We start from the raw sequence: 25,497 nt of genomic DNA on the forward strand, positions 1-25,497 counted from the left end.
CCACTAAGCGGGAATGCACTCTAGTTACTACAATGTTATCCAACCCTTTCTTACTCATATCTGTTGTCTTGAGCACAAGTTGGTTCTCACAGAGCTGAGTTACCTCATATGATTATTATTAAATAAGAGTGTCAAACAGAAAAAAAATACAGGTTCAGTTCGAGTTCAACATGCTTCATTAAACTCTGCTCCAGTTCGAAGAAATAAAAATCTATTATAATGGTTAGTCAACCAGTTCACAACGCTGAACTGGTCTAAGAGCCAGTTTGGTACAATAAACGTTATCTTACACGATGACAGTGACTCACATGTGATAAGGTGAAACACACTAGGCAGCACTTGCTCAAGTGGCTGCACTCATAAATTCACTGGAACTTGTATTTTGTAATTTTCCATTAAATATTCTTTTCGTTTCCAATGATGTGTTGTGCCGATTGCACAGCACATCTGCAAGTTTTCTCAGAAGGTGGAAGATTATCGGCCCACTTGCAGGTCGGAAACAATAATCAATGTTTTTGCATATTATATCAGTGAAGGTTATCCAAAATATTTACAACAGCCATACTTAACGGCAGATACCCTTTTTGCTTATTTGACCTCCTTTGTGTGTTTGCTCAAGAACCCCGTCATCTGTGCAACGACAGCAATACATTAGAATCACTTTTTAAGGTCCATTCGATTTGCCTGCATCACCTGAACAGTGAAGGTGCTGCACCCTGCCATTCACTTCACTGGTGAAGCAATGGTGTCCTCTGAACCACACCATTTGTTCCAAAAGGTCCAGGACTGGCTCCCAATTTTTCTACACCCTCCATGCTGACAGTGCCATGTTGGTTGGCACAAATGTGTGCATGTGAAGCAGCAGATGCAGCACACGGGTGTAGGCGCTGTTTGAACCATGCTTATGCGCATCTGCTGTGTTCATGCAATGTGTACGGGTCTTTATACCTCAAAAGTGACTAACATATAGTTCATGACCTCTCAAACTTACGCACACTCCAATGTGCAAGGTACACCATTATTATGGTTGTCATGTGGCCGGGCAATGAAGGCTTTTAGTGCTGGCAAGACTGTTTCATAATATGTGTAATTTGTAGGATTCAAAAGGGGCTTGATGAAATACATCAGTAAATTCACGCTTCTAATTATCTCTGGAAGCTGTCTGAGATGTACAGAGTTTTTAGATAAGCTTCAGATAGGCAAATCTTATGTTAAATCATCAATATACCCAATTATTCTATGATACACTTTGAGTTCAGCATATATCTCGCATTGAATGCACAGTGAAATTCACAGAACTTAATTTTATCTACAAAATACTTTTAAAACAGTGCATTAATGTGTACAAGAGAGCTAAAGCGGTATACACTCAAACCTCGTTATAACGAACACGGATATAACGAATTATCGGTTATAACGAAGTAAATGAAGAATAGTCTTGTAATAGCTACAGTGTTAGAAATAAACGTTTATAACGAATTTTCGGATATAACGAAGTTATTTTCGTGGCAGATGCGACTTTGTTATAATGAGGTTTGAGTGTATATATATTTTTTCATCTCTTCATGCTACAAACAACTGCACCCACCGAGGCCATGCCGGGACACTCGTAGACCGTGTAATCACCTTCCTCATTTTCTTCCTCCTCAGTATCCACATCTGATGCTGAGGTGTGTCGGTTAGTATGGTTCCTGAAAACACCACCAAACGAGGATAATGAGCTTAAAACAGTTACATTTGCAGCACATGGTCAAGGACACCATCTGTAGGCAGCTGATTAGGAATGCATGGCAGAGCAAGACCACCAAAGAAAAGCTAGAGGCAAAGTGCCCTCGAAAGAAAACATACACACACAGAGTAGTCCCAGATTTTCGAAATCCACAATAACTCACTGCTTTTAACAAGAATGAGAAATTAGTGACGTAACACATTGTGCAACGTGACAAACATCCTCTTATTACGTATAGCTTGCCCAAAACGTGTTTATAGGCAAATACTTTCTCGTTATCACTCAGGTATGATTTACTTAAGAAAAACCACTCTGTGAGATGATCAACAGCACATGATGCATTGTCAGCAAAACCAACATATCCTGCTTACTTTCAACCACTTGCTCTTTAACTGTGAGGCAATCACTTTTCTGCGTGTAAAAAGGCACAGCTGTTGCTGTATCTGAATTGGTTAAAGTGCTGCGCATGCGCTATGCTATCCAAAGAACTGCTTGCACACCAGAAATTCCAGGAGTGCATTATGCTTTGAAAGCTCTAGACTTTCTTTTTTCCAGGGCATCAAGTGTCCAAAAAATTACCAATCCTGGTTTCACTTTATGGGGGACGGTTCTTTGAATGTGAAGACATAGTCCACTAAAAAGGTCTGTGAAATTCACAATAGACCACATTTTAGCTATTCATTTCCAAGTAAAGAGAAGCGCTCACTTCTCTACAGCAATCATCTGCTGCTTCTGGTGCTGAAAGTGGTACATCTGGGCACTTTGGGCCAGCTTGCGATCGGCCGTCGGAGAAGCCCCTTCTTTGTTCGGCCCTGTCACTCCATACGCTGGATAGTCCACATCAGCAGCTGCACGTGCATTCTTCTGGACCCTACGAAAAGTGTGTATAATGTGAGCCGTCTTGTGGCTGGTTGTTGTCTTAGCTTCTACATTTAACACAGCCCACAGAAATCAACACATAAAGGAAAGAAACTACAAAGCATAAAAGTAAGTTAAATAACTGCTGCAATCATTACTTTAGTTATATACACCAGCACACCGTCATGTACCAAATTTTAGTTCATGAAAGAAACTATCTAAAAATTTTTGCCTGTTTAATCTCAATCCTAACATCATTTATGCTGCCCTTCATAAAAATGACATTTGTGCATTTGAAGCATGACGCGCACACGTTACTTTTGGCGATATGAAGCAGTGGTAAGCAACCAGTGAGAACACCCTTGCTGTAACAGTGTTTTAACAATTAACTATGCACAGTGCTCATGCACCCAAACGTGACATCGGAACATTTAGTACGACTGTTGTGCACAACTGCTCCAGATAACCGTGTCACGTTGTTATGAATGTGGCCGCTTAAGGTAACGATGACTCTGATGTACAGTAAATATTCCAAGTCAAAATTATGCCGACATGACACAAACTGAAGATGGGGGAACAAAAGTATGTGCATAACTTAGCCCTAAGTTGCCGCGTTATAATCAATGAGCGCTGTAAATCTGAACATACGATATTAGTAAACAATCCCACACCTAACGGAAAAACAATGCTGCATCATTTACTGCCAATACATCAATTTGTTTTTATTTTGACAGTCTGGCAGTTTGCTGAGCATGCACAATGCACCACATTCATGCCACACTGGCAGGCTACATTTTAGGGGTTATAGTATGCTACCATGCAGGCATATGGTATCATAACGTACCTCAATACTTATTTGTTTTCTATATCAACAACTTTGCTACAAACTGCATAATGCATACTGATAATATAACAAAATCTTAGTATATTATGCATAAAAATTCATATTTCTATAGGGTGAAGTTTCAATATAGCTAAGTAAAGTGCAGATTTTACTGACTTCATAATATCACGGTTTACCTGACCCAAAAAATGGCAACAACAAACTATAGAAATTAAGCTTCTGAAGACACTTACTTGTAGAAGCAGTAACCCGCCGCAACCACTCCAAATACTGCCACAGCACTGCAGCCTGCTACGAGCACTGAAATTCAGGGTAAGAAAAAATTCAACAACTCCAACCATGGCTTTGAAAATAAAATTGCATATTTTTGAAAATGTGTTCCATTTTACAATGACACCTCAGGGCACAATAGATCTACCATAAAATACTGTAGAAGCGTGCACCCCACTTTTACTGAAAATAGGTTTAATTAGATATGGGCGCTTCTCTGGTCAAAGCAGTAAAAACCGAGATGGTGGCCAACAAAAAGCTTCCGAGGCAAGGATACAGCGGCTAGGGCATCGAAGAAAGCATGTTTATCTTCAAATGGTAAGTGATGGGGTACACTATATAGTGCCTACTCATCATCACTGAACCCAGCGAAGTGGCCGCAGTGGCCGTAGGGGCCTCAGTGGGGTGAAGGCTGACGTTGGCGCTTTGGAGGGGGTGGGTGCTCAACATACAATTTTTATAGTTCCGAAGTTTTGGGAATGTTAATACTGGGTGCTTCCGCAGTATTTTATGGTAAACATATGGTTTCTGCCTGGTGCCTGCTCCCTAAACACAGAGTGTGTGGCTGAAGTATGTCCAACCTTAAATACGAAGTTCCAGTAGCACCGACTCAACTCCCCATCTGCAACATCTATGTTAAATTTAAAAGGTGATTAACACAGGAATAGACTTTGCAGTAATTATCACTCTCCTTATCATGTTCAGTTTTTGTCTCCGACCTTTCTTTTAACCACTAGACACTGCTGCTGCTGAAACAGTGTTTACACCGAGATAGCTGACACAACATGGCACCTGGGTGCATTCCAGATGGCCCTTTTAGTGCACGTTCATCTGTGCATACTGGCAAAAGGATACAGGGGTGTCATCAAACACCTGTGCACTCACCTACAAAAGAAATATCAGAGATAACGGAGGCCGATTTCCTGACGACGTGGTGGTGGACGTCATCAGGACCTGCTCTTAATGCCCCCGCGTATGGTGCTGCTGATTTTACACCTTCTTCTGATGAATTGTCTACTGTCTGGGTGCCTTCATCAACTCTTCCACTGTCGCTCAAGGCACCTGCAGTGAGGAAATCCATGGCAAAGCAGGAATAGACTTTTATTTATAAAAGTTGCTGATATTTGTGGGGAGGAGGGGGGAAACTATATGACTCATCATCTTTAAGAGTGAACTAGTTATATTTTTTAACGACAAAAACTGAGAACACACATTTCCCCTGATAAGCACAGAATCACTTCGCAAGGTATTTATATAATGTACAATGTGTCCACCTGCCCGCCCAATGTCAACTGTGGCTGCAGTGCTCGTTATCTCATTTTATAACAAAGCAATAAACATTACATATGTACTACTATGATACAGGCGTCATGCTGGGCTAACGCCAATAGTGGTTCCAGTGTTGGCTCCGCTTTTACAGAAGCCTAATAAACATTACATTTGTATTCCTATGATTCAGCAAGCTATATATAGTCAAGCATAGCTCGACCCCGGAGGAATACGCTAACAAAAGTTACGTATGATATCCACTGTAAAGTGCACTTGTTTCGATAATACTGACGTCCGTGAGTGCTCACGTTACTTCAGACCATAAGCTACCCTTTGAACGCCAATGTAGTTGACATGCCTGGTAAAGCCACATCATGGCTTCACCAGGCACCACACAACTACTACGCTTACAAAAACACGTCAATCCACCTCATAACGCTTGGCTCAAAGCCAAACAATGCAGCACAGACAACTACTCATTTATTACTTCGCATAAAACCGATTCCCACAAGGCACGGGATCTGCCGAATTCTTTTATATTGAAGAACTCTTGAAAATGTCAAAATGAAGGTGGTTAACCGCAGTTTCACTCACTCCTGTGAAAGCAAGATCTTGAGCAGAATGAACAGTTGAGTGCTATGCGCATCGCTATCACTTATCAGCGTTGCAGGAGGAGAGGCTCAAACTTTTTTAGAGGCTTCTCAAATTTAAAAATTCTACTTTCAAAATATCCACGCGCTTTTGGAATCATATGCTGCAGGTATAACCAATACCAAAGGGGAGCTTTCCATTGCAACATAGAAAACTGGGTCTAGAAAAATCTGTTGTCAATCCCTTTAGAGGGACACTAAAGGCAAATAACAATTCATGCCAGAGTGAAAGCTCAATGTATGACGTCTAAAACGGCAATATTATCAACAGCAGTGCCCTACTTACCGAGAAATTAAGCTAAATGCATCACACGATGAGCGCCACGAGTGGGACATTTTGGAAGTGATCCCGATGACGTGAGAGAGTCCGACTACAATTAATCACTAGTAATCAAACTAGCTGCAATAAAAAAAGAACCTTCCGTGCATCAAGAGACGTAATAAAATGCTGCTTGTTCGTTTCTGTTTGATTCGTGGAAAAAAAAGCCTCTTTGGCGTTGCCATGAGGAACGGCGCGCGTGGTTCAAAAGTTCCGTTTTCGCCGAACTGCGCTTCGCCCGGCGCCCTGCTTCGCCCACGCGGTCGCGTCTCAGTGGTAGTTTCGGTATCGCGTACTGCCGCATGTGTTTTGCACGCTCGTGAAAGTCGCTCAGACAGAAAGTTCGACAAAATGCCGCATGCATGCGATGTTCCCGGAAGCCCGAATGGCGCATGCCGCCAGTGCACGCCGCCGCGCAGTAAAGGCGGGCAACGTTGGGCATGGCAACAGTGACGTGCGAAATACCGCTTTCAGGAGGGTGATTGAAGTGCGCTAACGAGATGCAAACCACTAAAACGTGATTTTATTTCAAAATAAGCACTTCCTTGGCACAAAAGTAGCACTACGAGGTTTCTGGACGACTATTTCAACAATCAACGTCGACTTAATATTTGCCTTTAGTGTCTTTAGTGTCCCTTTAAACCTTGAAGCAGTTCTAGCACTAAAGTGTTTGGCTTTAAAAATGTGCACTGCCCACTAATAAAGTTAATTACTAGCAGGACAACTTCACATTTTATGGTGTAGATGAAAAAACCCGTATCTTATCCTCAGAATCATGACAGAAGGCACAGCACTCTTCCCCCCCCCGCCCTCTCTTTCACAGACACAATGCTTTTAGACGTGAAAATGGTTTTATATAACACACATTTTGATAAGTGTTGGCAGTAATACATTCCATTCCAGTTCTATCACAGGTTCCACATTAATAAATTTATATTTATAAAGCAAGTAATGACTACAGCCTGTGGTACAATGTCTTAGCACAACCAAATGAATCTGACAATTAGGCCAGGGAAAGCATAGGGCACATTAATTGTACTTAACTGTAGTGCAGTAATCATAACAAATTGAAATTATGCGGACGAAAAATCACCCTTTCTGTCGGTGGGATTCGAAACCACAATCTTTGAATTATGAGTCCGATGCTCTACCAATTGAGCCATGATGGAAGGCGCTTCTCCTTCCACTTCGTTGGGTATTTCTGTATGTGTAATCCCTGTGAGTGTTCGCTAGTGCCGCTCATAGCCAAGGCAGTGAGTGTGAAGCACTCTTTTCACTAGAGAGGCGTCAACTGGCATGTCATCTTTTGCATGGGACACCAGCTGACAAATAAAACCTCGCAAGCTAACCTATGCAATTCAGCTGATGCCTCATGCAAAAGATCACGTGCCATGTGACGTCCTCTCTGGCAAAAAAGAGTGACCCACACTTGCCGCCTTGGCTATGAGCGGCACTGGCTAACACTTGCAGGGATTACACATCCAGAAATACCCAAAAGTGGAAGGAGAAGCGCCTTCCATCATGGATCAATTGGTAGAGCATCGGACGCATAATTCGAGGGCTGTGAATTCGGATCCCACTGATGGAAAGGGTGATTTTTCGTCCAATTTAATTCAATTTGTGTAATTATTACTACCGTTTTTTCCGGTGTATAAGACGCACCTTTTTTCCTAGATTTTCGCTGGTGCATCTTATACAACGGTGCGTCTTATATACGCAAAAAGTCACATGATTCTGCGAGACCAATTTGTTTCTATTTAATTTATGAGTACGATAAACAGAGCTCGAGAGCATTCGTAAAAATATATCTAATTTTGTTTTAACAATGAAGCGGCTGCGATCTTAGATGTCAGCTACTTGCTGTTCAAGCAGCGTGGCGACCACGGAGATTACGGCCGCAATAAAAGCCCCCACTGTCGCGTGCCCCATTGTACTGTTTCAATTGTTGGTTCTTAAACGAAGAATTAAACCCACAGAACTGAGGCAATAAATAAAAAAGAGCACCACAATGGTCCATTGTAACGTTGTAGCGCCCACAATATCAGTTACAAAAGCGAAAGTACCACTTCATTATCATCATCATCAGTTTTCGTGTGAGACGTCGCTGCAGTCCAGCAGTAGTCGCAGCTTCCGGCTTCCGGTCGCCATTTACGTTTTGTATGCGTGTGTAGGTGGTATCCGACGATCGTGTGATAACCGTGCGGCACGTTCGTTGTTTATGTGTTCTCGCCAAGTCTGGTAATGCCCTAAAGGTATGGTAGCCACCATAGTACAGGCAGTGCCAACGATGTGCTTCAAGGTGCTTACAAGGCTGCGTAAAAGTTACTCAGAGGCTGACGACGGCAACCCAGCGATGCTGCCAAACGAGGCGGAAGAACTTTTGACAGTGCGCCGGAGGATGTGGCTTCAAATCCAGTAGAATAAACAGTGGTTTTCTGCGCCTTAATAAAACTGCTGCTTACAGATATTCAGTGCCGTGCGTGACTACGCATTTCGCAATCAATGTACTCTGCGTGGGTCATTGTGTTTTATCATGTCGACTGAGTTAAAAGTAGATGCGTCTTATATATCATTTTTTCTTTCAAAAGTCGTAAAAAGTAGGGGGTGCATCTTATACAAAGGTGCGACTTATACACCGGAAAATACGGTACACTACTTTAAAGACAACATTTATTGTCCCCTATGCTTTCCCTGGCCTAAATGTCTGTTGGATTAATTTGGTTGTGTCTAACAAAGAAACGAGCCCACCGAAAAAATTCTTCATTCGCTCATGTCTGAGAAGGTGGCAGTGACTGTTGAAAGGAAAACAGTCACTGCCACTAATGTATGAGAAGAGAGGCACAACACTTCCCTACAATTCGCACCATTTATGCATGTGAGGATAAAAGGGAGCTGGTTGTGGCTAATTTCAGCACAGTTTCGCATTTATTTCAGCTGCATTCTTAAAGGAGTGGTGACACAACATTTGTGAACCTGTTTTTTGCCCTGAATCAGTGGCTAGCGACTCGTTAATAGCGACAACGAAACTCATTTGCCCCAGCACGAGACAAATGTTTAATTATATACTCGTATGTAACGACCGGAGGCAGTTTCGATTTCGAAGAGCACTCAAGGCCCCCATACGTACTCAGCCTACTTGTGAACAAATACTATCAGGTGACTGCAAATACCAGTGACGTCACTGGCCACCTTCTGCAATGTTGTCAGCACTGCTGTTTCGTCTGCTGTGTTGAGCACAGCGAGTGCTTGCTTCCTTGATCGTCAAACCACGTTGCTTATCTAGTGCGGCGATTGACGAAGGAGCCGCAAAGGGTGTAAAAATCAGTTCGAAAAACTCGATTCGCTCTGTGAATCTTGCCAGTGGCTGGGATTTTGTTCCTGTCGTCGTCCAACTGAGGCGACAATTTCCGTAAGCCTTGGAGCAGCCGCACGCAGTATAGGGGTATTCAGACGGGAGAGAAATGTTCTGGGGAGACGGGGGGATTGCGGATCACGTTACCGCGACGTCACGGGTTAGCGAATGGGCGTCACCCCCCCGCGCCTCCTCGGGGGAGACGGGGACCTTTTCCCCGAAAGGACAAACAATCCCCTGGCGGTGGGGGATATAGCGAAATTTCGGGCTCTTGTTTGGCCACATTGTTGCACTTGCTCCTGCAGAGAGTGGCAGCGGGTGTACAGTCTGCAGCTGCATGGCCGTCTGCAGCTCGTCGTCAGCAGCTCGTCAAACGGGTGGTGCAAGCCACCAGAGTAGTCTAGTAACACTTGTCTCCCCCTCCGTTCGCATCGTCCGTATGAGTAGGGGGCATTTGTGGAGACTTCTCCTCGCGAGCTGACGTCACTAGGCTCCGCCTTTATCCCCCGAGCATTTCTCCCCCGTCTGAATACCCCTTATTAGGCGTGCTGAAACATTTTCGCTCCGATCATTCGTAACGTAGCAGGCTGAGAAGTGGGGAAGGAAGCTGTGAAATCGCCACATTGGCGCTCTGTAACAAGAGTATATGTGTAGCATGTAAGTGGCGTAATGTACGCTACATTGACTTGTACTCAGATTGGGCCACGCTGTGTTCTAAAGGCACACCAATCCCACGTATGTACGTCAGAGCGCCAAAGCAGTTATCTGTCCTCTACACAGTAAGATCCCGGCAGTAGAGAGCTTTAGTTTCTCATTCTAAAAAGACAGGGCGTGCAAACACGGACACAAGAAAGAAGTCAGGACACCACAAACGCCGACTAACAACTGAAGAGACGCACAACGGCTGAAAAGAAAGAAGGCACGAAAACTTATCTGCGCATGCCCATGCAACATGCGAACCTATCAATCCGGCACGCGTGGCGGTCTACGTGAAAGATAACTGTTAAGGCATTTGATTTCATCTTTATGCAAGTTAATCGACGGTTGGCTCACGCATGCGCTACCACTATTCTCGATATGCCATGCTTCAATCATCAGGCGCGTTTCTTCATTTCTATGCCGGTACAACACTGTGCATTCATCAAATTTTGGCGTGCACTTACAATCTCGACAATGTAAAGATAGATTAGAAGGTGAGCCTCCTGTTAGCGATCTCTTATGTTCCAGCAATCTCTGGTTGATGCATCGGCCCGTCTGTCCTACGTAGAAGCGGCCGCAGCTGAAAGGAATCTTATACACCACACTCGTACGGCAATCAGTGAATTTGTTGGTGTGTTTTACTAAACAAATATCGGTCCGCTTCTTGCCTTTTACTCCCTCATTCTTCCTCTGCACAGCGGCACAAATCTTGCCTAGCTTATTCGCAGCCGTGAAAACAACATTAACGCCGTATCTAGTTCCTACTTTCTTTAGCCTGTGAGATACGCGATGAATGTACGGTATACCTACGACACGTTTCTTCCTATCGCTTTCTGCAACCATGCTCGGGCTTAACACAATAGACTTCTTTAAACGTTCAGCGACCGTGGCCACTGCATCACGAGGATACCCTACATCTAAAAGACGTGTAACCTGTGCGTTAAAGCTATCACTCATTTTGTGCTCACACGACTTGGTGAGGGCTGACTTAAGGCAAGACATGGCGATGCCGTTTTTTACAACCTTCGAGTGCTTCGACGAAAAATTTAACAGCGGTTTCGAAGATCTAGGAGAATACTGCCAACACACGTGGTTCTTCTGGAACGTTAAGGAAATGTCTAGAAATTGTATTCCATTATTCTGAGGCACCTCTTTAGTTGCATGGGCATGCGCAGATAAGTTTTCGTGCCTTCTTTCTTTTCAGCCGTTGTGCGTCTCTTCAGTTGTTAGTCGGCGTTTGTGGTGTCCTGACTTCTTTCTTGTGTCCGTGTTTGCACGCCCTGTCTTTTTAGAATGAATACTTACCAACTAGCTCAGTTCTCTGTTATTCTAAGCTTTAGTTTCTCTGTAGACTTCCTAACGTTTAAGGATACCCAGTTACCGGAGCCGTTGATGGCAGCAGCAACAGCAGCAGCAGAGGAGCCAGAAGCGACATCTTGAGGCATTTTGCCCAACTACAATATAATTTTTTTTTTTCTCAGTCGCGTCACTGTTCTTGAAAAAAAATATAATAATGAGAATACTGTGAGTTGATAATTATTTCACTGCCAATGCTTTACACAGAGTCAGTAAGTGGGTAAGTTGCTGCAATGTTGCGATTGTGGGTCTCTGGTTAGGCTCTGCATCATCAGGTGTTGCCACCAGCACTGTCCATCTCGTACACGTCTCATGTAATCCGGCCAGAACTCGTGACGTACGTTGTTTACAAGGGGCTTTCATGAACTTCAAAACTCAATTAAAATACTGTTAGGCTGCATTTGTGGCTGACATTTTACAGATGGCACCTCTATTTTATGTTCCCATCAGTGTGATGTAACAGTCAAATTGTGTTCGAATTTTTTGTGTCACGACTCCCTGAAGAGTTACTAATCAAGCAAAAAAAAAAAAAAAGAAAAACACCAACTGCTTGCGTTGCCAACAAGAGAACACCAGTCCTAGGAAGGAACACACATTTCAGCTTACCCCCTCCATTGGCAGACCCATCAACAAAGGTTTCCAGGCTAGAAACATCTCTGCCGGCAGCCTCCGCATTGGCTGAGCCACCAAAGGTGTTGCGCTCCTCGAGTTCAGGCGTCTCCTGGATTTTCGAAGGACTCATTTCCCCATGCCTGAACTGCTGCTCTTCTGCCATTCGTTCTTCTGGTTCGTTCCAGCCTCGATTTGGAGTCCAGCTGGGCCGCAGACGCAAGCTCCGCTCCAGCAGCAAGCCGTCTCTTAAACGCCATGATCGTCCTGAAGCAGATGAGCGAAGACCATTGTTTATATGCAATGAAAATTTTCTAAAAGCTGGTTGTACAATTTTACTTTTGCGCAATCTCTTGATCCCCCATGTAAAAGGGGTGCAAAATAATATTTCAGCCTTTTTCAATAAGAAAACCAAAACAAATTTTACTGGCCATCTGTTTAGTGAAAAATAAGAACTAAAGGATGTAACAAAAAGAAACCCAAGCCAAAAAAGAAAAAAAAAAAACTTCAACACCAGAACTAATCTTCACCATTTCTTTGAAACACCTTATATAGCACCTTGTGATACTAATTTTTAGTTAAATTTATATGTATACATCCTACATTGCAGAAAGCCAAAAGAAGTATTTTATCTTTGCTTTTCTAATCGCAATCAATGGTCATTTGCTAAATGTTTCATTTTCTCTTCAAATCATGTGAGATGGCATTCGGCGAAGTAGCCAAGTTTCTTTTAACACGAAAGTGTTTTATGCCGGGGTCCACCAAGACTTCAGTGACGTATTTCCATCACGGAAATGACGTCGAAAAAATATACATGATCAGATGGCAAAGAAAAAAGTTCTGTCAACGGGCATCGAACCCACGACCGCTCGGTCCGCAACAACAGATGCCGGGCACGCTATCCACTGCGCCACGGTCACAGACTCTAGAGGCTTTACAAACGCGCCTTTTATATCTACCACTCTCCCGGTCGGCGGGGTGCTGTTGCCCTCTGGGAGCGGTAAAGTAATTCGTCATTACTCTGTCCTCCACGATTAGCACCTGCAACGCGTTACACATGCCCCCCCATTCAGCGCATTTTCAATAGAAGTTCAATTTTGTCAATGCCCTAACACACCACGAGGTGGCGACCTTAGCCAAGCGTCGTAAAGGCGTCAGCCTTGCTCATAGCTCTGCGACGCGCGCCTGCCTCACCTGGCTGTAACACCGCATTCCCCGCTCACGCGCTCGCCCCTAGAAAAATCGCGGCAGGGCTACCAAGGCGGCACGACGCGCTTTGAGTTTCCCTCTAGTCCGGCCCAGTGGTCCGGCCGTGGTGTTCAATCACATTTTAACATGCCGCGGGATGGCGACCACGTTCTGCGTCCAATATGCGACGCTCTTCTGGCTATCACACCTAGTTCTCCGATTACGCTTTCACCGTTAACTACTACAGCTACCACAAGGGTTTGTTTAATCATTTAGCAGGGACGTTAGTCGTCGGGATGGAGATGTACTACCAATCATCAAAGTGGGCACATCCACGTTAAACGGTGCTATAGCTGCCAGACATCAATATACATTGTGCAAGCTCTCTTATATCAATGTACAGTAAACATTCAGTTACTTCTGTAAGGGCACGCTTTACTTTCGTGTTATTCCAATTCCTATGACGGAGGGATCAACCATGTTTTTTTGAAATCTTAGTGAGTAAGTCGGTCACTTGCAACACACTAAGTCCACTTGTACAATGCTCACCATTGCATCTTGCCATTTCCCACAGCACACATACACTTGCCCGCACATGGTAGCTCTCTTCAATGTTGCATAGCACCTGCTGCCCCTCGTGTACTATACACACCACAAGCATCAAATCGTAGTGAGCTAATTAAGAGAGCTTAAAAATACATAACCTGAATTTGGCTACTATCTGTCAGTGGTGCAAAGCAAAGCCGGTCCACTCCACATACAGATTATTGGCCAGTCTGGGACACACAACGGCCAACGCTGCGCTATGTGAAGGATATCACTACCACCACACGGGTGTTGCCATGTGCCGTGAATAGCCCTCTCACCGGCTGACAACTGCGTCTTTTGATTGGTCTCAATGAGTGATGTACCTCCAAGCTAATGGGTACACATTTTATAAAAAAAAAGAGAGAGAGAGAAAAATGCCCAAGGCCATGACGTCTGCCAACGTAACTTTGTGGCAGGACTTTGCCCCCTACGTATCTCCTCCTGAATAACTTACAGCCTGGTCGTTGTGCGAAAGGAGAAAAAAAGCTGTCCAGGGATGTAATAACTACCTAAAACCTTGCTTGTATTTGGAAGGAGTTGAAAACTTTGAGTTCAGTTAAATGCAAGTGTAATTAAATATATAGGTAAAAGCAATAATAAATTAATGCTGGCACTCTCATTTGATCTATTAGGTATTCCCACTTAAAAGAGTTTCAGTCATTTGGAGTCTACCGTGTTACGAAGGTTTTACAACAAATATATTGAACTGTCTCCTCACACAATTGATTGCCCTTGTGCATGATAGATGGTGGCACTGTGAATGATATCAGCATTGAATTCATGTTTACAATCTACTACACTCCACCTAAATATCAAAATGGCAGGTCAGCTGAGACACACACTATCAGAGCTGCCAACCTCAACATATGAATACTACTGTCAAAAACAAAAAAAGCTAAAGCTTCGTGAAAAACGCGAACATACACGCACAATTTCTTTATTCATTAAAATGGTTGATAAAAAACAAAGTAGCAAATGATATGCAAGCATTAGAACTTATGCATAGCAAAGCTTACCAATGCAGTACATGTGTCCTTCTCCATTTGTCCTTGTGCTGCTTTGTGCTAAAATAATCTTATTCTATGCTTATGCATCACTAAGACAACTCCTAAAGGAGATTCTGCGTGGATTTACTTTTTATTCTGCATAGTCTTCAGGAGCTTGACACAGGCTGAAAACCTTCTTCCACTTTCTCCTAAAGTTTTTGTCAGTGCTGTTACTAGCTCTTGGAACATGGTAGGCCTTCTACCATCTTATTTGTAAACAATGCTGGCATTTTCTTCTTCTGACCTATCCATCAATAATGACACTAAGAAAGAGCACAGCCTCTACAAATATTTTGTGTCACCAAATGTGTTATTTTGCAAGGAAATAAATATGTGCTCCGCTGCACAAAACAAACAATCATATGCCGTGTCATACAAGATATGGCAATTAATAACTGCCTCACAGAAACAGCTGAACCTCTTTTTCAATCATAACATCACACTATACTCCGTTTCATACAACAGGTGCAATGCTATGGAAGGTGGCGAGACTTCTTGCAGCACATGCGTTCGCAGCAAGAAATAGTTTAATGATTTTACCACCTGTAATTCAATTTTTTTTTTGTTTTTAGATGGAGTAATAAACAAGAATGCTTTGTGCCTTAGAAATAAACAAACCCTGTTATTTATACAGTTGTCAATAGGCTGTTCTCGACTGCTTAGCGTCTTTGTTTTAGTATCATGGCCTCCGCGATTAGTTCCAGTAGCACACAGCCGGTGCCAATCGCAGAGGTCACATTTAATACAACAAAATCCAAGTGTGCGACGCGTGGACTTACACATTTTGCTGCCCGAACTTCTTGCATAGTTTCCACAGTGTTGCATCTAATGTATGAAACGGAGCATAGTCCAATAAAGAAAAGCCACAGTTTCACCCCAAGGGTGAAGCAATGTATGTGACAACAACAAATTGCAATGATATACAAAGTAAAGCTAGCAGCTAACTCATGTAGCACTTAACCAAGCATACCTCAACAAAACACCAGCATAAGGAAACACAACCGCTGCAGCAAACGCAGCAACGTTAGCACTGTCTATCACTTCATCACAAATCGAGTGGTAAGACCAGCACGTACAAAGGTATAAGCCGTCTGCTAATGCCTGCAAAATAAGCGTACACGACCGTGCCCGGCTAGCCAAAGTGTGGGGCCATGCAGCGGCCCCTCTGCCCATAGGGCCTTTCGTGCAGCGAAACAAGACCGGCACGTTTCCTCTCTGCTAAGATAGCGTTTGTTGCCTGCGCTCGTGCATAGAACATACGACCTATGGGGCAATGTTATCAAATTTGACTATGCAGAACATCACAGCAGCGCTGACGGCAAAGGCAAAAATGCACCTAGTGTCGATATAATTGCTATCGCAATAAAAAGTAAATAAACTCCATAATGTTTTTGTGTGTTGACTTTAAGCTTAGAAATTACGAAAACAATCTGTATGTTAGAACTTGTGTTTTGTGCGACTACTTATAAAGAAAACTTATTTTGAGAGCAATATGTGCTACGTATTTTATTCTTTGCTATTCCATTATGCAAGACGTTCTAAGAATGTAATTTTAGCTACACCTTATAGTAAGGGGTAAAGATGCTATAACCATTTTTCAGTGGCAAAATTAGTGTTCATTTGGTTCAGCATAATTTCTTGTTTAGGTTTAAAGAGCTTCAAACCAGCTGCAAAACAAATTCTCATTAGAAGATTAAAAGGATTATAGTCATTGAGAGATACACAATAGTCGGTTTTAAAGGTGATTTTGGGTACTTATGCTACTAGTTTCAAAGTCCAAGTGACACGATAAGAGGGAAATTTATCTAGTCCCAGGTATGCCCTGCACCTATATTTGGTTAATGTTGTGACACTTTTCAACGCAGAATTACTTATTCTGATTAGTGCACAAATCTTGCCTGTTAAATGTGCATGCTACAGATCGAAACAGTTGAAAAAGTCTGTGCTTGTTTCTAATGCAGAAGCTGAGCTGACCTATGTACAGTGACAGAGCAGAGTTTGTGACATCTTACTCATAGCTGGCAGAAGCGGGGAAGCAATTACAAGTATTCTGTGCATAACAGCATTTAAGCAGTAGCAAAAAAATTTTTATAGGGGAGATGGCCTCAAGGCTTGTGAGGGGTAAACATACTGCCAGACTCATCTGTTCACAACAGGGACTGCAAGCTGGCATTCCTAGATGCAAGAGAGAAGTGCGCAACATGAGTTGTCATTGAGCAATGTCTGTTAGCTGTTTTCATTTGGATGGATGGATGGATGGAAATAACTTTATTTATACGTCCTGTACAGGGTGTTGCCACCTGCCTGGCTAATCCCACGTCGGGACTGGGAGGTCAAGCCTCCCAGCCCTGTCATGGGCGTACTGGACAGCCAGGACTTGGGGAATATGGTCGTGAGAGTTTATCATCCCTGTAAACCGTTCCCGGGAAATGCCAGGGCCAAGCGACCCACACTCCCAGAGCATATGCTCAAGCGTGCATACTTCTTTCTTGCATGCCTTGCAAACAGCATCCATATCTTTTATATCGTACCATGCTTTTGCCTGTGCTGGTGAGTAATAAGACTGTGTCTGTTTGTCTAAGTGTGACCGCTTGTGCTCTGTTTAGTCTACTGTGAGGGGGTGGAAACTCTCTCCTCCCCAAGTAGTAATGTTTAGCAAGTTCATTATATGTCGTGGGCGTATCCCGTTGTTGATTTTCGAATCCAGCAGAATCAAAGCCATATGTAAAAGCGGCCCGGTCCGTAAGTTCGCGAGCAACGCTGTTGGCCGATTCATTTGGATTCATGGGAATGTCATCGAGTGATCCAAGGTGCGCTGGGAACCAATATATGTAATGTGTATCAATGGCCTGTCTACTATTAATAATTCGAACTGAAACTGTGATGCATCTGTTGCCTCATCATCCCTAAAGCAAAGCTAACGGTTGATTTCTTGGGTTCACCAGCACTTCTTCATTTTCACATTTCCTGTGATGTGGGTAGTTATAGCAACATCTACACAAAGCCTACACAGCATCATCCATCTTTTCTGATAGCGCCACAAGAGATAACAATACAGCACAAAGGAATTGAGGCATATATATGGCGATGGAGGATGCTTTTGTACGACAGAACTTGTGTGAACTCCCATGGTCTCAAAAAAGTTCACCGCCATATCCACGAAGTGAATGATGTTAGAGGAGCTTGCTCGGAGATGATCGGGTAACTCGCGAATGCTCCGTACACATTCCTCTACCATCATATATAGACGTGACAACGTTGTTATACATACATTACATCCACAATGTTTATTAATTTACGGTTGGATGCACTATATACATTTTGATGAAGTATATATACATTTGGATGAACTATAAACATTATATATAAACAAATTTTGTTGTTTTACCAAGTTCAAACACATTCCTCTACCATCGTATATAAACATGACAACGTTGTTATACGTACATTACATCGACAATGTTTTTTAATGTAAGGCTGGATGCTTAGTATACATTTTGATGAAGTATATATACATTTCGATGAACTATAAACATTATATATACACAAGAGATGATGTTTTACCAAGTTCAAGAAGGGCGTCCCTCAATGAGTTCGGGGACTGGTTTCCCTTTAAAGATGGATGAACTATATGCATACATATACACAAGAGATGTCCTTTTACAAAGTACAAGAAGGGCGTCCCTCGATGAGCTTGGGAACTCGTTTCCCTTTAAAGATGATTGCTTTGTGATCAGTAAAGTATGTTGCCAAGGGATCATCGATGATGGGGCGCAATGGAAATTTCGAGAAGGCAACATCGATACAGGTGCCCCTGATGGTGGTGGGACGTTTGCAGACGTACGATACGCATCGGAGAGCGTAACATGACATCATGTGTTGGCTGGTTATTGGCAAGGCGAGATTGCCGTGCATGCTGCGGAGCAGCAACGAAGAGTGTTCAATTAGTGAGCTCCCGGCGAAGAGAAAGGAAGCGAACCAAACGAGAGGTGCGGCCCTCGAGAAGTCACCTAACTAGCGCTTGCGCCGAGCGTGGTGTGCGCCGCCTTGAGCGGCGGCGCCATCTAGTGAGCATTCTTGAAATCACCGGAGAGAGCGCAGCTGCGCCGAGCGTGGTGTGTGCCGCCGACGGTCACGTAGGTGAGGACAAGGCGCGAGCATAAGAAGCTTGGCGAGCAAGCTCCTAAAACTTGACACAGCAAATCCAATCAACAGCCTTCATGTAGCAAGCACACACACAAATGGCATCAGAAACCCTCAGCTAATGCCACAAGTGAGAGGCCACAACTGAGACGTCTACAAGCTAACATACTAAACAAAGAAACTGAAGTGCCAGATGTGACACCACATAGAGTGAAAACTATCCTAGGATCATGAAGAAAGAGTGAAGAATATAACAGCCTGAATACTATGAAATAAATTATTACTTCATGAAGACCAGACTACAGATGTTCCAAAAAAAGAAAAAAGATAATAAGAATTTCAGAGTTTTATGTGCCAAAACTACAGTATGATTATGAGGCATGCCGTAGAGGAGGGCTCCAGAAATTTCGACCGCATGGGGTTCTTTAACGTGCCCCTAAACCTAAGTACATGGGCCTGTAGCGCTTTCGCTTCCATCGAAAATGCGACAGCTGCAGCCGGAATCGAACCTGTGACTTTCGAGTCGGCAGCTGAGCACCGCAACCACTGTATCACCGAGGTGGTTACAAAAATATTCTACAGACTCATCAACACATTTTACTTAATGCCATTCTGCACTAATTTCAATGCCAATTTAAAGACACCTCCTTGCTTTAAGGTTACGGCCATTTTTGCTTTCATAGTACTGAAGTATCATTTTTTGCATCAGTACCATATTTTTGGGCGGCCTGTTTCAGACAGTCAATGCGTTTCCCACCCCTCCCCCTGTCCTTTCTATCCAACTTTGAGGAAACATGCAAAAAAGCATCCACAGACATATACAGCAAACCATTTCTAATTACCGTTCTACAATGTTTAAAGCCATAGCTTAAGATTGAATCTGATACCAGTAAATGTGGCTCTCCTGTAAAAGGCTGAAAGTTAAAGGACTACAGAACAGTGTATTCAAATATATCAACACCAGAAAGCACTAAACAAGGTTTCTTGACTAAAATCACATGCCGTGTACACACAGGCAATATAAGGTCACAGAGTACGTTCCTTTATCCTACTTTATTTCCCGACATTTAAAGCAAAACTTTATATTTCAAGTAAAATTGGTTTCATATAATGGTAAAACTTTCACAACCTGTTTTTTTTTTCTTTTCAGCATGGAATAGAACTAACGAGTAGGAACAGAGGCAACAAGACATCATGAGAGAGGATTAGACAAAAAGAAGCTACCCAAGGATTGTGTTAAGTACTTTCTAATTTTTTTTTTTCCTGCCTCTAAATGAACCCATCCAATGTCCAAATCCTAACAAGAACAACCTCCGTCTGCTTAGCCTCATAACAGGAACTAGCATTCACATGTGGTTATAACGGCACTTCTTTTTCTCTGAACTTGGTGGCAAAATTACATTCACAAGACGGCATGAACGAATTGACATTTTCACAGCTGTGCAAAATGTCCAGGTTCTTCAAGCTTTGGCCAGGATAAATTGTAAATCTGCAGTAGTTAATGGGTCCGTAAGAAAATATCAAAGGACAATGAAGGAAAAAAGATTTATGTGACTACTGCCTGCTTTATTGCAAGTGACTTTGCAAATGCTATGAAAGCAACAAAATAACAGACCTAAACACCCGAGGTTTACTTCAAAGAAAAGGATTCCTCTAAGAAAGATATTATGGCTTTAATATGTCATCAGCTTTAGTGAAAAAGCAAGGCTGCCATGCAGCCGAAACTCAGCTTATTCAGGGAAAAACAAAAAAGCATCACAACATGTTAGCACACGTTCTTTTTTCTTTCTTTTCATTCGTCTTCTGGAGTGCATTGAACATTGTTGCGTGTGATGCAGTTTTTGGTAGAGCACACATCTTTGCAACAGCTGTCAGCCAATCCACATCAACATTGCATAACTAGTGGTAAAGGTAGAAGTTCAGGGGAAGATGGAATCTTGAACTGATGCACAATGCAGCAACAATACCTGTTGCCTCATTCGTATGTCATTATGGCATTGAAAAAATTGCACTTCTTGAAAGTCTTCTCTTGTCATTACATAAAAACACTCCCTGCATGCATCCTGTGTGTACATCATTACGCTTTCTGAAAATGGATCTTCTATGTACCTGTCAGCAGTCGCCTGACTGCAATTCCCTCATGCGCAAATTACACATCCTTATTGTATCATGTCTCATCACACTTTCTTGCATTGCACACCTGTTCTCACATATCTCAGGGCAGTTCCTTCACAGAGACACAATTCCTTTGAGTTTTTTACTGACGGTGTTAAATGAAACTTTTGAGAAAATTCAAGAAGCAGCTAAACTTCCACTCATTATTTCCCCATCATTTAATATGAAATATTTCTTTTAGGTAAACATACTCTTGTACAGACAGAGACATTAGTTGCCAATCACGAACTCTTTCTCTTTTGCCAGGCTATTATTCATTACCTTAATCTTTTGCAGATTTCCTGTTTAGCTTGATATTAGCCTTTTCTCAACCTAAGCCAATTACTGACAAGGGAGCCTATTCATGAAAAAGGAAATCTACTGAAGAATAAGAAGGTGCTGGAGCACTTGCAGTACATTCCCAAATAATGACAGGCAATTTAGCACTGTCACTACAGCAGAAATTGCACAAACATTCTATACTGCCAGTATTAACATATGTGGCGGAAACTTGGAGGATAACAAAGTAACCCGAGAAGAATTTAAGAACCATGCAATGTGCGATGGAACAACAAATGAAAGCAATAGCATCAATAGACAGGACGGGGGCACAGTAGATTAGAGAACAAACAGGGGTAGCCAACATTCTAATTGACATTAGGAAGAAAAAGTGGACCTTAGCAGGTCATGCAATGCGAAGGACAGATAACTGATGCTCAGTTAGAGCGACGGAAAGGATACCAAAAGCTGGGAAACATAGCCGAGCATGGCAGAGGTTTAGATGGAGTGACGAAATTAAGAAAGTTTCCAGGCATAAAATGGAGCCAGCTTGCACAAGATAGGATATCACTGGGAGAGGCTTTTGTCCTGCAGTGAACATAAAATAGGCTGAGAAAGATTATGATGACTTCTTTCAGGCAACCTATGTACAAATTTGTTGACTGGCAAAGCATAAATTATGAGGCAAAGCAACAAGTTATTTTGCCAGTGTCACCCCGTTTACATCTTTTCAAACAACGTGCAGTGCCCCGTCGTAGCACACCTCTCTACAGTGAACACTACATTCTATGTGAATGTAACACCCAGTTCCGTTTTTTCATCAGATAACTGGAAGCGGTTATCTCTTGCAGATAAGCTCCTCTGCTGACTGACTGTTCAGTAGTGAATAACACTACATGCAACTATAGAGAGATGTAAATAAACCTCCTTTTAATAAACGAACCGCCTCCAAACTACATTTCACTTTACTTAGAAATCATTATATTTGAATGCAGAAAGGTTATTTTTTCAATGATTTAAAGAAAAAGTCTGAGTTTATATTCCATTTCATACTGTTTGTTAGCTTGTTGCACAACATGATTATTAATATACAAGCTACACATGCATTCCCTATGTTATAAAAACACAGCTTTCATAAAGTTAATATCAAAATAATGCTTGAAATATTAAATCATATAATGTGCACATAACATTACAATTATGCTCAAATTGCATTTATACCACAGTGCATTCATTAACTTGAGCTGTAATGCATAGAAATTCTTCAGGGCAAGACATTGCATGCTTTTAATTCATTCCACCTATGCCCGAGAAAAACTTTGAAGTTTCTGTATAGCAGACTGACTTGGAACAAGTCTTCACCATAAGCTATAGCTATCGTTGGGTGCCGACAAATTACTGCTGACTCCTGGTAACGCCTCGAGTACAAGAATGCCAGTGAGATTTGTTTAATGTGAGTTCTTTAAGCTCAAAGAGAGATGTTTTCCCGTGGTCTGAAGAGTTAATTCTACGCAACCATTTCGCGCACTGGCGACCCAATTTTCTCTTAACTTCCACTTTGGCTAGCATTATTTTCCTGAATCAGCAGCCTTCACAACATCAGGGCATCCAATTTCAAGGTGCGACTTTAAATATTGAAAAGAAAACCGACACGACTTTTCCTACTTATATTAAACTGCAGTCTAAACTCTGTAAACTCAAGAAGACATACTGGCCAGTGCCAGAGCATCTTAAGTTATTCATTAAAATACTTTTTTTTCTACAAACAAGTCTTGGTACTCAAGTTCCAGATGCATCATGATGTCACAATGCATCATCTATCACACTCTGTTCTCAATGTTGCTGCAGCTGCCACAAATGAGTGCAACCTGAATAAACAAGTGCAGCCCCCCTTTTCTTATGCCCTATAGCCTTATTGCTGCATGTGGAAAAATTTTGCGCCATCGTTAGGTTACAATGAATCCAATGACACCAAGCCCACAATTTTCAGATCTTAATATCTCATTTAAAAAAAAATGAATGTTTAAAGCCAATCATGCTGGTGGTTTAGGTAAGAGATTAACACCTTCATCGAGTTCACCCTTTATTTAGGCAATATTGCAAGTACTCAAAATATGCAGCAATATGTATTATTAATTTCCGGCTTTACATTCATAAAGCTAGAAATTAAAGCTGCTTTAATAACGTTTGCATCGCTGCTACTCAGGCATTTGAATAATGTCTTGATATGTTAATGCAATGTTTAACCCTTTCAGACGTCACCTATGAAGAACTGTCTGTAAATGCATCAAATCGATACATTATTTCAAGGCACTCGATATTCTATTACAACAAAAATAATGTCATAATGCCTTAATTTATGTGTGTTATAGTAATTCATTCTAATTCAATTGTAATTAAATATCTATTTATTGTGAAATCATTCATGCTCTGTTTTTGCATTAATAGGATGAAATCTTACGCTAAAAATAATAGTGCAGAATTGTTTTCGGGTGTTTCCATTTGGAGCAAAGAAAAATTATACTTTTGATGTGGCTCACGGGAATGGGCACATCGAACGACTCATCAAACAGTGTAGTGCCTTCAGCAAACTGATCATATACAACAGTACACTGCAAAATGAAGTTAAATGAAGACAAATTTATTATGCAGGAGGTTTATTTCATCCAAAGCTCAATGTATCTTGCCCTCTCTTAGCCCCTAGTCGTTACAAATTGCAAAAACAAGTGGTGTACACATTTGTGTACATAGCGTGCCAAAAGATTAATGGTGATATTAAAAAACAGCATGACAAAATGATGGGTAACTATCTAGACACTCATACCAAAGAAAAAAATGTAAAATAATGGCTTCGCACTATCCTTATAATTTTGCATAATTCCAAACGAGGCAACAAATTCCATGCTGTAGTGAAAACAAAAAGAGAACCCTCCTACAGTATTTATAAAAAAAATACAATGCTTAAAAATTGATGCAGTTGACATGATTCAATTATTGCATACGTTTTGTGCACTCCAAGTTTGTATTGAAAGTGCAGTTGATTGGTACCATGACAGTTTGTAGCATGCAAAAATGCAAGAACTAATAAACAATTTCGATTAACTCTGAGCAATGCTGCATCACAGTTTCGCTGGTCACAGTGCATGAACTCGTTGCTAATATACTACTACCAAAAAGCAATATCAGTGTTGTGTTAAAAGACGCATCACCCACTTGACACAAGCATGTGGTAAGAACACAACAAATCACGACAAGCACAGTGTATTGGTGTGAATACCATTGGTTTTGTTTCAGAACAAGTTCGAGGAATATATTATATACTACAGTTGACAATAAGAGCTTTACTTAAATTGCGGAAATGTTTCTATTAAATGTTGCTGTGATGCCCGTCTCTGTCACAATAAACTCCCTGGATCACGTAAAGAATGCACATTATGCATAACACAAATCACATGCAATACTTGCAGTGCATGTGCTTTATGCAGCAAAATGCCTGCACGATCCCTAAAACTATGTTGAGAGAGAGATGAAACTCGACCACGTTTTATCTCGTAGTCATCCAAGTTCAGAAATACGTGAATTTCGTGCGCATGAACTGTAGTACACATATTGTGAACGGCGGTCGCATAAGGGCAGTCATCACTTCCGATGACATTTAAAAAATGCAATTAAGGTTTTATTGTTACATTTTTCCTCCAGTTAACGCCTCTCAATGTTTCAGCCGCAACAGAACGGTGGTTCCAAACAATCAACGCTGTGGTGGTCACCGACTGGAGACTAGCAAGTCGGTATAAATTAATGATTCGCCGTCAGTGAACTTGCCGTGCATAAAAATACGCCTAGGTGACTTGGACTGAACCACATTACACTTGGATAAGGTGACAAACAGCGACAGAAAACCCAGCACATAAGGCGAACGCAGTAGGCGCGAAAATGCAATACATCTACGGCACGAAAGCTACCACGCTTCTATGAGAATCGGAACACCTGTCTGCGAACAACACACCTTTTGATACACAGGTCAGACAGCGCTGAGCACCAGTGCATTACTACACACCTGAACTACACTACCGTAACTTACCTGGAGTGATGCACCGGAGCTTGGATATTCATTGTCACATAACACAAACTAAACTAAGACGCT

General features: G+C 42.1%; 1 protein-coding gene across 1 annotated transcript in view; it reads right to left on the reverse strand.

Moving 5' to 3' along the window:
• The window catches only part of LOC119396637 (neural proliferation differentiation and control protein 1), a 33,453-nt gene that overhangs the window by 6,907 nt on the left and 1,049 nt on the right, over positions 1-25,497 (reverse strand). The window contains exons 2-6 of the mRNA XM_037663928.2: positions 11,953-12,222; positions 4,587-4,763; positions 3,665-3,731; positions 2,436-2,600; positions 1,589-1,691 (exon numbers count right to left, since the gene is read on the reverse strand). Of these exons, the coding sequence (XP_037519856.1) occupies positions 1,589-1,691; positions 2,436-2,600; positions 3,665-3,731; positions 4,587-4,763; positions 11,953-12,222 (782 nt within the window). The remainder of the gene's footprint in view (positions 1-1,588; positions 1,692-2,435; positions 2,601-3,664; positions 3,732-4,586; positions 4,764-11,952; positions 12,223-25,497) is intronic.

This window comes from Rhipicephalus sanguineus, chromosome 1, assembly GCF_013339695.2.
Source record: "Rhipicephalus sanguineus isolate Rsan-2018 chromosome 1, BIME_Rsan_1.4, whole genome shotgun sequence".
Taxonomy (NCBI): domain Eukaryota; kingdom Metazoa; phylum Arthropoda; class Arachnida; order Ixodida; family Ixodidae; genus Rhipicephalus; species Rhipicephalus sanguineus.